This window comes from Zootoca vivipara, chromosome 14 (genome assembly GCF_963506605.1).
Source record: "Zootoca vivipara chromosome 14, rZooViv1.1, whole genome shotgun sequence".
Lineage (NCBI taxonomy): Eukaryota > Metazoa > Chordata > Lepidosauria > Squamata > Lacertidae > Zootoca > Zootoca vivipara.
Genome location: NC_083289.1, coordinates 8,225,730 through 8,238,157, shown reverse-complemented (window position 1 = coordinate 8,238,157; position 12,428 = coordinate 8,225,730). Strand labels below are relative to the sequence as shown.

Genomic DNA, 12,428 nt, shown 5'->3' with positions numbered 1-12,428 from the left:
GAAGCCAAGTTACAGGGAACCAGGCAGAGGGCCTTCTCGGTAGTGGCACCCACCCTGTGGAATGCCCTCCCACCAGAGGTCAAAGAGAACAACAATTACCAGACCTTTAGAAGGCGTCTCACGGCAGCCCTGTTCAGGGAAGCTTTTAATGTTTGATTTCTGTGTTTTAATGTTTTGTTGGAAGCCGCCCAGAGTGGCTGGGGGAACCCGGCCAGATGGGTGGGGTATAAATAAATTTATTATTATTATTATTATTATTATTATTATTATTATTATTATTATTATTATTTCAGAGTAATCTTTGGGGAAACACAGGGCTGGCGTACCCATGAGGTGGGCTGAGGTAGTGGCCTCAAGCAGCGTTAAGCCTAGGAGTCAGCAGGTACCCCGCCCACTAACCTGCCTGTGTCACCAACAGAAAAGCAAGGCAGCAGCGGTTTCCAGAGAGATCTCACTGTACCCTCACAAGGTATCGCTGAAATCTCCCAGTATCTTGTGCACCCCACAAGATATTGTGAGGTCTTGCCAGAACCCGCCACCATCGTTGCTGCCTCTTCGTGGGCTCTGCCATGCAACCCAGGTAGGGGAGGTCTTTGGTGAGGGTTTCCTCCAACTCCTATGCTTGCTATTAAAAATTTGCCCCCAAAGGGTTGTTCCAAAATGTGTCAGGCCTGAAATAAATACTTCTTCAGGCACCTGGAGTTCCTTGCTCTTCACCCCACTTCCAATTGTAACCCCCTGTTAAAGCGGCCATTAATAACCAGAGCTCTAGAATCCTCACCCTGATCTTCTATTCCGCTGGGCAAAATGATGCCGCAAACCCTCCAAATAGCCACGTTTGTAGTTCCAGCATCTCTAAAACCGCCACGATTCATTGCCAGTCCCTGGAATCCAATGTCGAGGCAGCAGCTTGTAGGACTGAAGCATTAAGTGCCCTTGGTGATGACACAACAGGTCCCTTTGCACCCGTGTAAGGATCCATGGGTGGTACTGCTTGGCATGTAAACTGCTAGTCTGAGCACTATTAATGTGACCAGATAAAGGAGCAGACAGGTCTCCTTTAACAGCTGCGTAGAAGAGGACGTTTCAGCAAGAGCAATGTGTCAGCTGGCAGGTGCAGAAAAGGCCCCACTGCATTTGATCCTTTTCATGGTGTAGCCTAGCCCCTAGGCATTGAGCCATTTGGGGGAAGGGCCATAGCTCAATGGCAGAGCATGTGTCTTGCACATGAAAGGTCCTAGGTTCGATCCCCAGCATCTCCAGGTAGGGCTGGGGGAATCGCCTGCCTGAAACCCAAGGCAGATGCTGCCAGTCAGTGTAGGTCAGTGATGGTGAACCTTGGCACTCCAGATGTTTTGGAACTACAATTCCCATCATTCCTAGCTAACAGGACCAGTGGTCAGGGATGATGGGAGTTGTAGTCCCAAAACATCTGGAGTGCCAAGGTTCACCATCACTGGTGTAGGTGAACCAGATGGACCATTGGTCTGACTCAGGATATGGCACCTTCCAACATTCATGAGTCAAATACAGTTTTGCGCAAGAGGAATCTTGATGTGCTTACTGACAACTGGGGGAACAAGGGTATTTTGTAATCCCCTTTTCACCCACTGGAGCTGTGAAGCCTTCACAAACCACAAAAGTAAGACATGGGGATTAAGTCTTCCTGATTATAATCCTAGCACTTTTATTCCACTTTCTAACGTACCTCTTGCGCTGCATTGCCAGTTGCATTATGAAACAGTGGCTTTTTTATTCAACCTGCCACCATGCCATGCTAAAGTTTGCGCGGCAGGAAAATACTGAATGCTAGAATACCGCCCCAAATTTCATCACATGACATTACAGTGCCAAACTCCCACAATTTTCCTGGTTAATGGGGTTGCAAACAGATTTTGTTTTTTTTTTGGGGGGGGGGAGAAGCAAACAATCTGGAAATGAATTCTAAACTGCTCGATTCTGCTAGTTTTTCAGAAGTGGCTAGAATGTCATGTGAAAGATCATGTAAAATATGGAAGTTATCAGGTGAGGAAATGCTGGGAGAAATCTTAATGGTGCAGCAATAAAACTACAGGCATGTTTGCAAAGCTAATTAGGGTCCGGTACAGTTTCAAATTGGATTGGGGACTGCGTGTTGAGATTCGTGCATTGCACGGGCTTGGACTAGATGAACCTCAGAGTCCCTTCCAACTCCTCAATTCTATGATTGTCTGAAGGCAGCCTCAGTCTTGGGACTCTGCTTTGCTTCAGTAGATCATCAGAAGTCAGACCACTGGTCCATGCTACTCGGTATTGTCTCTGCATTGATTGGCAGGGGCGCTTCTGGGTTTCAGATAGGAGTCCTTCCCAGCCCTACTTGGGAGATGCCAGGGATTGGGCCTGCAAATCTTGTGATCTACTCCTGAGCTGCTACAGTCCACCTGGACCTGTAACTTGAGTCATCCTTTGCCTGAGCACATATGCTTTGCCATGCCCTTCAAGCGAATCCATCCCAGATAGAGACTGGCAGCCATTTTTGAATGGTGCAGACGTAAAGGTTTGCAGATAGAGTGCATTCGGGTTCCTTATCAACCCCCTGGAGGGTTGAGAGCTGTCATCCTGCCCCCCCACCCCCCACATTGAGTGTGTGCACGAAAACAGATGGCACGACAACAGGGTGGCGTACCTGTCTCTCTCTCTCTCTCTCTCTCTCTCTCTCTCTCTCTCTCTCACACACACACACACACACACTGCCTTGTTGGGGACAGAGGAGAGATGAAGGAGGCACACAGGCTGCGTCCACACTAAAAATCTAAAGCAGTATCACTTTCCCCCAAGGAATCTTGGGAGCCAAGGGTGCTGGGAGTTGTCAGGAGACCCCCGTTACCTGCCCACAGCTAAAATTCCCAGAGTTCCCTAGGAAGGGGAGGTCGAGTGTAAAATCAGTCTGGGAATTATAGCTCCATGGAGGGAAAAGCGGGTCCCCTAACAACTCTCAGAGCCCTTAACATCATGTAGTTCCGGGATTCTTTGTGGGAAGCCATGACTTTTGAAGGGGGAGAAGAGCAAGCCTGCAGGATCAAACCAGTGGCTCAGCTGGTCCAGGAACCCGGTTGTCCAACCAGATGCCTCTGAGAAGCCCCAAAGCAAGACCTGAACGCAACAGCTCTCTCCCCGCCTGCATCCCTCACTGGGCGCAGAGCACAGCCATCATGGTTGGCAGTCATTTATTTAAATGTATACACCACTTGATTGTTTTTTAATAAAAAAAACAACAACCCCCAAACAAACCCACACACCTCAAAATGGTTTACAAAAAGCCAATGAATAGTCATTGCCGCCATTCAAATTGGTGGCCACCATTGCCTCTTGTGGGAGGGAGTTCCGTAGTTTAACTATGCACTGTGTGAAGAAGTTTTGTTTGGTTTTTCTGTCTGCCCCAAATCCTCCAACAGTCATTGGATGCCCATTGAGTTCTAGTGTTACAGAATAAAAACCCTTTTCTGTCCACTTTCCCACCATGCATGATTTTGTATGCTTCCATCACATCGCAGATTACTTGCCTGTTCTCTAAACTAAAATGTTCCAACTGCTGTAACCTTCCTTATTAGGGGAGTCGCTCCATCCTCACTGTGATGGGATTCGCTTGCCCTTTCAGCATATGCCATGGATAGAATGCAGGTGTCTAAAAGCACCACAGGAAAACTGCCTGACACTGGGCCCATCAAAATATTTCTCCATCTATCCAGAAGCAGCTCACTGTCTGAGGTGGAGCCATTCTGCTCACTTCCTTGCAGGAGAATCACCGCTGTTTACTGGAATGGGAAGAGGGAAGGGACAGGGAGATCTGGCGCTCCTGCCAGTGCTTTTGCACCGCACTCACCTTCCCACACCCAGCAACTAATCTTCTGGGAAACAAGCATTGCAGCTCCAGCGCACCCAGCAAAGCACTTTCACATCTAACCCAGTATATCAGGCACATCCAACAGGTAGATTGTGATCTACCGGTAGATCACTAGACGTCTGTGGTAGATCACTGGTAGATTACTGGCTCCCCCCCAAAAACTTTAGCTCTCCTAAAAAAGCTCAACAAGTTTGCCCTGCACCCCCCAAAAATGTGGCTTTCCTCCTCCCCAAAAGGTCAACAACTTTGACCTGAACCCCCCCCCAAAAAAACAGGGCTTTCCTCCTCCCTAAAAAGTTCAACAAACTTGACCTGAACCCACAAAAAGGGGGTAGATCACTGCCAGTTTTTAACTCTGTGAGTAGATCACAGTCTCTTGGGAGTTGGCCACCCCTGCAGTATATGATCTATTCTGCAGGCCCTGGGTAATAAACACCCAGCACCCTCAGCAGGCTGCCAGTGGGACCTGCCAGGCCTCCAATATTATCTCCTGAGAGAACAGAGAGAGTAGCCAACTCATCAGCCAGCATCTGCCCTCGTTTCTCACCACCTGCCACGGGACCTTCTGCAGGCAAGGCATGTGGCCTACGATGGAGCTGCTTTTCAGGGAGACAAGTTCCCCTCTTCACGTCTACGGCATCCCCCACTTTAGTATACACTATACAAAGAGGTTGTCTCTTTTTCATTCAAACACAATTCAGCTTGGGAGAGCGACGGGGATCTAAAACACTGGGCACTTCAAGGCGGTCGCTGTTCTCAGGCGGGATCCAGGCATATGCTGGCAAACTCAGGTTGCACAATTGAAAGGATGTGGTGCTCTGGAGCAATAAACCCTAATAATAATAATAATAATAATAATAATAATAATAATAATAATAATGGGATTTTTTTGCAATAGGGACCAGAAAATGCACTTGAAAGTGTGGCAAAACACTTGCTTGATCTTCCAACCTCGCTTACAACAATCAGGATGAATGCCTAATAAATAGGTTGTTTTGAAGAGGCCACTGTCTAATGTATAGACCCAAAACCACAGTTTTCAGATCTACTGCCAGTGGAGGTTAAGCCATCTAGGTGAATGGGGCACATCCTCAATCTACCCTCACCTGCCTGACTTGCAGTTAGTCGGGGGGGGGGGTGGCACTGTCTATCAGCTTCGTGCTCCATAGCCTCACAGTTGCCCTAACAGAATGGAACAGAAAGGAGGATTTGTTGGCTCAGTCGGTCATTGGCTCTGGCGCCACCTGCTGTTTGTCTCCCTGCCTTCTGCCCAACCACTTCCAATGGTTGCCAGCACAAGCCCAAGTGGGCAGGGACAGCACAAATACATATCATGCTTGGGTTGATGCCCTTGGCCACTTCCAGACAGACAGTATTTTGTGAGAGGGATTCCATCGCATACCAGAAAAATAGGCCAGTATAATTTAAGTGGATTAAAATACTCTGGCACAAGAAAATCTTTTAAAAAAACAAATAAAAAACACCCCTGACTTTTTGCAGTTAGGAAAGTGACAGGGAAATGCATTAAAAACTGTGCGATAAACAACTGATTAGTGGGAAGTTGTAAAATCAGGGTGCAAGCAAATCAGGATGAATGCTTCATGCCGTCTTACAACCTCCCTGTGAAGGAAGTAGAATGAATAGTCAGTTTAAAGATGGGGCATCGTCTTGCCTGTGTATAAGTTTGGGGCAAACCCATCAGGATGACCACAGAACAAACAGGTCACATCGAGGTCACAGGTCTGACCTCATGGGCAAAAGGAAGTAAAGGAAATGGCACATCTGCTGGGCACACACACAAGTAAAAGTGCTTCAAACACACATATACACGCACAGAGTTTGTGCAGGTGCAATCAGAGCTTCTTTTTTTAAAGAGAATTTTAACAAGCTAAAACCATTTGCGCTCTCTCACTCTCTCCCATTCTCTCTGTCTCTTTTTGTTTGTTTTTTGCTTGTTTTCATTGTTAAAAATGTTTTCATTGTAAACGTGGGAGCGCAAAGTCAGCCACCCCAACTGTCCTTGGGATTTGGTCCAAGTCCCCCCATTGGAGAGTTTCTCTGTATATTCTAGGTGCAGGCTGGGTAGATCCACTTCCACCCTTCCAGAGGTGCTCCCGCGGCCTCTGCTGCCCAGAAATGACACTGGTTGCCCCTTTGCCCCCTCCTGTGGATCCAGGTCTCCAGACAGCAAGGGTTATCATCGCTTCGTTGGCAGCCTCTGACCTCTGGCTTCCTTCTACCCATGGAGGGGCAGGGGCAACATTGGCACAAGCTGAAGGAACAGGGTCCTCCACCCCCTCAATTTGTATAGACCTGAGCGCCAATCACACGCATTATCTCCTTTTGGATTTTGGGGTCCTGAGTATTGATGTTGGCATCTCCAACTTGGCCGTCTTCATACCTGTGAGGGAGACAGAAACTGTTTCAGAAATTGCCTTCTTCCACCATACCTTTCAAGATGGCGCAGGGCTATTGCCAATCCCAGTGGGTGAGCTGGCACTGCCCAAGACTACAGCATTGGCATTGCCATCTCCCTGTTCTGCAAAATAGAGCAGCTTCCCTTTCCCTACCCAGGAAATGTGATCACTCACACGAAGAAAAAGCGAGTGCAGACGTGGTCCGACACTGGACACACCCAGATGTTGCCGTGCTTCTGGAGATCCTTTGACGTGATCACTGCAAATGAGAAAAGCATCGGTCTTCTCATAATCAGCACACAACACACAAGGCCTGCCAATATCGTCCACTAACTAATCAGGTACTTTGGTGCCAGAAACCCTGGATGTTGCCTTTGACTGACCCACTTATGCAGTTATGGACAGGGAAGGGGAGGGCAATGAATAGCATCAATCGTCTTGCTTGTGACATAGTAGAATGGAGGACCAGCCAATGAAACAGATTGTCAAAGGTTTCAGGATAAACCAAAGGAAAACGCATAATTTCACTGATGGAATTCACTGGTAACGGGTACCAGATTAGGTGCCTTCAAGACAAACCAGGGTTGGGATACCCATGGCTCTCCAGATATTGCTAGACTCCAAATCCCATCATCACTGACTCTTGTCAATGATGGCTGGGGATAATGGGAGTTGGAATCCAACAACATTTGGAGGTCCACATGGTTCTCCATCCCTGGATTAGAAAAAAACAAAACAAAAACAATGGAGGGTGGCAATATCAACAGCAATTAGCCTTGACAATTATAAAAATGTAATCTCCAAGTTCAGAGAAGGATGCTTCTGAATCAAAAATGTTGGAGTCAATTATTTCCATTTTGTCCTGCTTTTAATATTCCTTCCTTCCTTCCATGGGGCCTTAAGGTTCACATACATCAGGTGTATCTACCACCCCAGCCCTCCAATGCTGCCAAACCGCAACTCCCATCATCCCTCACCATGGGTCATTCTTGCTGGGGCTGATGGGTGTTGTTTTGAAGCAACATCTCGAGGGCAAAGGTTCCCCTCATCTGATGTACATGCACATAGATGTGCATTAGAGGCAGGCTAGACCCTGAACAACTCTAGAAATTCATGCTAACAGCATATTGTCATTCCCAGGAGGCAAAAAAACAGACACCAATGAGTCTGATTCTCATCCCATACATTGTCATTCCTGTTTGCTATACCACTTCTGGCGCTTATTTCACAAAAAGAATGTTCCTCATTTCTAGAGCAGGAAGGAAGAACCTTGTGCTTTCCGGATGTTGCTAGACTCCTGCTCCCCTCACCCCTCACTATTGGGCAAGCTCGCATGGGGCTGATGGGAGTTGAAGTCCAGAACAACTGCAGAGAACCAGATTGGGAAATGTTGTTCTAGGAGCATGGAACTGGTTGCTGTTGGAGACAGTCTGCTGGACCTCTGGTGTGATCAGGCAAGATGAGCTTCAGGTTTCCCCGGCACACATTCCTTAAACTGGCATTTGTATGGGCATGGGAGCCTGCATTTGGGCCATAGCTGCCAAGTCTCCTGTTTTCCCCGGGAAATCCCCGTTTTTCCAGCTGTTCCTAGCTGAAAAAACTGTTTTTTCCCCCGGTTTATTCTGGCACGGCGGCCATTTTGGAACTGGGCAGAGCATGCTCAGAAGCGACTTTTGATGCTGCTCTGCCCAGTTCCAAAATGGCGGCAGCGCTACTTCCCGTCTGCTATTTCCAGCCCGGTCCCTTATTTCTCTGACAGCAACTTGGCAGGTATGATTTGGGCTCAGGCAGGAGTCAGGACAGATGTGGAGAGAAAGGAGCTCCAAGAGAGGGAGAGACATTGGCTGATGTGCCTCTCTCGCCCCATCGCTCACCTTCACAAAGTGCGATGCAATTCAGATTGCGACTCTGCAAGAACCTGGACTGGATGGATCGAGTCTGCAAGCAAACCAGAGAGATCTAGAGTTACACAGACCAGAGGTGGGGAACCTTTTGAAAGCCTAGGGTCACCACATTCTCTCATGGGCAGCCTTCCAGGAGCCACATACCCCCATCATGAGTGGAGACAGATACCAAAGAGGGCAGAGCAAATGGATATGACTTCCACCTTACAACAGGTGGCATTCCAGTCATGAAAAAGCCAGAGGTTTCTACACACACAAACACACAGGCCATTTTTCTCTTGACCCTCCCAGGCAAGCAGGAGCTGTCACCAGAGTTCAATGACATATTTCAGCCAGGCAAAAGCACTCAAGGAGGGCAAGGCTTATGAAAAGACTTATGGCATAGGGAGAGTCCCAGTGCCCATGGACTAGAGCAGGGGTTCCCAAACTCCTGCCTCTGGACCACCAGTGGTCCACAATGTTCTTTCAGGTGGTTACTCTTTCCCCTGCTCCAAAGCGTATTGCTGAAATAAAGAAAGCTTAGAGACTTATGCAGAATATGCAGGTGGTTACCTGGGGGATGGTGTTCATTCGGTTATACCTCTGCACCAGCTCATCCTTGGAGGGCATCCTGTGCTGGCCTTTCCCCATCCCTGCATTGACAATAAAGAGAGTAAGAACAGCAACCCACAGGGTGTCAGGACCAGCTGCTTGCACGAGCGAGGAATTCTGCCAGTTGCTGGTGCGGTCTGTGCAAGGAGGGCAGTGCAAACGAGCCCAGAGACACAAACAATGGCCCATGATCTCCAAAGATGTAGCAATGAGAAGACAGACATTCAGCCCTTATCCAGTGCGGTCTATACTACTTGGGAGCAGCTCTCCAGGAGTCTTCATCTGCACAGCTTCCGGGCATCCTTTAACTGGAGAGCCTGGGAACTGAACCCAGGAACTACGGCATAAGGATCTACCACTGAGCTACAGTCTCAGCTCAAGCAGCAAGCTCATCAGCATGTCTCTTCAACAGAAGCTCACATCATCCACTAGGTAAGGGAGAACACAGATAGAGGTTGCCCTGCCCTGGAAGAAATGAAGGTGTGCTACTTAAGTCTTATCACTTTCCTTCTCATGCACACAATACAAAAACACCAAACGTGTCTTACATGATAAGCACCAGAGAAACCACCTATCCCTATGGCCTGCACCTCTCCCAAGCAATGGAAGGGAATCATTCCTGGGGACAGAGAGAGCATCGGGCCTGTTTGCAGCCCATCAGTGCTGTGATGAATGCACATCAAGGGCTTGTGCCTTCCATTGAGTTTGGGTGCCCAGAGGAGAAACTAGGGAGATCGCCATCAAGGTCTATAACAATCCCAGCTCCAGGCCGTGGTTGGGCCTAGCTGAATCTCAAGACAATGTCTGCAAGGCTACGCGAGTTCACGGCTAGGCTGGAAATCAACACGCATATGCAGCCGATCTCCCACCCACCAACCATCACTCTGAGAATTTCAAGCTCCCCTGGAGCCCAGCATGTGGATGGAGAAACACACACAGCGGGGGTGGGGTGAGCGGCTCTTGGATGCACAGCAAGCATGTCTGCAGGACGAAGGGGTGCACTGACAGATGGAAGGGGACAAAGAGAGCCGCTTACCTGAATATCCAAAGGAAATACTCGAGATGGGGCTCAAATAGATGCCTTTGCCATAGGCTGCTCCATGCAGCTTGCAGGAAAACACCAATGTGAGCCAAAAAATAATTTGGGGGGGAAATGTGCAGGCCAGGGAAGGGGGCATGGCACAGTGCGAGCATCAGCAAACCCTGGGGTCTGTCTGTCCTTCCTGAACATATTTGGTACAAAGAATCTGCTGGATCAGGCCAAAGGCCCACGTGGCCCAGCATCCTGTTCTCATAGTGGCCAAACACATGCCCCAACAGGACCTGAGTGCATCAGGAAGTGTCCCCACTGGAGATTACCATCCACTGGTATTCAACCTGCCTTAGATGGCAGAGGTATTCAACTGTGCCACCAGGGCAGGATTTGGGGGCAGACAGCAGGGGTGTCACACACCATCACCCTGTGCATCAGGACTGGCTTCACACATTTGGAAATAAGTGACACACATTGTTCATCGAGGGGGGGGTGGCTCCCTTTGCCAGGCAGCTCCACGCAGAGCCAAGGATGTGCATACAAGCCTAACCACAGGAGACTGGTGTTTCCTTAAGCAGAAGAAGGTATATTTTGCTTTGAAAACAGAGAGGAGGACCAGGACGGGTGACTCCAGCTGAGATGGGGAGCTAATAATGCCATCTGCTGAGAGGAGCAGGAGGCAGCAGCATGAGCACCTGGTGGTCCCCAGCCAGCCCATAGGAGCACTGGGAGCTGCTTAACACCAAGTCAGACCATTGGCCCAGCTAGATAGCTAGCTAGCTAGCGATGACTTGCAGCAGGTGTAAGGCAGGAGGGCAACAGCAGGTGGAGCTAGAACCAATGACAGGCAGAGCCAAGTAGTCTTCTCCTCCCAGCTGAGTTTGACAAGGGCCACACTGAGACAAACCATCCATCAGTGCCACCTCCTTGACAGGTAATAAGGCAGCTGGCAGGTAGGGGCTAACTGGGGCAGTTGGTGGGGCAGTCCCCCATTTGCCCTACTGGACCAGTTTCCAGTGTGGTGTAGTGGTTAAGAGTGCTAGACTCGTAATCTGGGGAACCGGGTTGCGTCTCAGCTCCTCCACATGCAGCTGCTGGGTGACCTTGGGCTGCCGGTAGTCACACTTCTCTGAAGTCTCTCAGCCACACTCACCTCACAGAGCGTTTGTTGTGGGGGAGGAAGGGAAAGGAGAATGTTAGCTGCTTTGAGACTCCTTAGGGTAGTGATAAAGCGGGGTATCAAATCCAAACTCTTCAAATCCAAACTCTTCTTCCAGTGCATCTACCTCAATACTATCTGCACTGACCAGCAGTGGCTCTTCTAGGGCAGACATTCCCAGCCCTACCTGGGGAGGTTGAGGATTGACCCTGCATCCTTTTGCATGCAAAACAGATGCTCTACCACCAAGTTATGGCCCTGCCCCCCCTCCATTTGATGGCACCACCTCCCAGGAGGAGTCGTGTGATACCACTGTTTAATCCTACAGACAGCAACTGGTATTTCCAGATCTCTATTATTATGGCAGCAATATCACCCACTTAAACATTTCCGATATTAGAGTGTCGGACTAGGACTGCAGAGAGCTGGGTTCAAATCTCCACGTAGCCAAAAAAGGTCGCTGGGTGACTTTTGAGCCAATCATTCTCTCTCAGCCTAACCTACCTCACAGGGTAGGGGTGGCCAGAGGGATCATGTATGCCACCTTGAGCTGACTGGAGGAAAGGCAGGATAGAGGAAAAAAAACTTTAAAAGGCCAGGCTCTGTTATTGCAAATTGCTGACAAATACTGACAAAGAAATGCAGAAGTTGTGGGGGGATGGGCTGGTTTTTGGAAGAGCCCCCGGTAGAGATGCAGAGTGGCTGGCCAGTGTTGGATGCCTGACTCCTCAAAGAAGCCATTCTGGCCTTGAGAGATGCCGTGCTGTTGCTTGTTTGTTCCCACGGCCCACAGCAGTGCAAATATGGCAGGATGGCAGCTGGGTGCAAACATGCGCTGCCCAACTAAGCTCTGAAACCCCACTGTGTGGATCAGAGTCTTAGGATCTGCCTCAGCAGTACAGGGAGGGAGGACTATACCCAAGGTGTGCTATGTCCTCCAGGCCGACCAAGTGGCAGTCTTTGCCCTTTGGCCAGGGGCAACCCATCTTGTTTCGCCACCGGAAGTGAAATGGGAAGGCCCTGCCCCAGCGCCAAAGCCCCTGTCCTCCGGGTCATGTGAGATCACACGAGAACTAGCAGAGCCCACCCAAGATCTCATGGAGAGCATGAGATCTTGATAGATTTCGGTGGCAGAGGCAGCGGGGTGGGACGCCTGCGGGGGTGCTGCCTCTTTGGTTCTGCTGCCCGAGGTGCATAGCTGCCAAGTCTCCTGTTTTCCCTGGGAAATCCCCGTTTTTCCAGCTGTTCCTAGCTGAAAAAACGGATTTTTTTGTTTTCCCCCGGTTTATTCTGGCGCAGCGGCTATTTTGGAACTGGGCGGAGCATGCTCAGAAGCGACTTTTGATGCTGCTCTGCCCAGTTCCAAAATGGCTGCAGTGCAACTTCTGGCGCGGCGGCCATTTTGGAACTGGGCAAAGCAGCATCAAAAGTCACTTCTGAG

The 12,428-nt window shown here is 49.4% G+C and overlaps 1 protein-coding gene across 1 annotated transcript in view; it reads right to left on the bottom strand.

Moving 5' to 3' along the window:
• Window positions 1-5,732: 5,732 nt before the first annotated feature.
• The window catches only part of PARP6 (poly(ADP-ribose) polymerase family member 6), a 50,156-nt gene continuing 43,460 nt past the window's right edge, over window positions 5,733-12,428 (bottom strand). Inside the window, 5 exon segments of the mRNA XM_060282419.1 lie at window positions 5,733-6,284; window positions 6,475-6,559; window positions 8,175-8,238; window positions 8,757-8,836; window positions 9,832-9,901. Of these exon segments, the coding sequence (XP_060138402.1) occupies window positions 6,182-6,284; window positions 6,475-6,559; window positions 8,175-8,238; window positions 8,757-8,836; window positions 9,832-9,901 (402 nt within the window). The 3' untranslated portion in view covers window positions 5,733-6,181.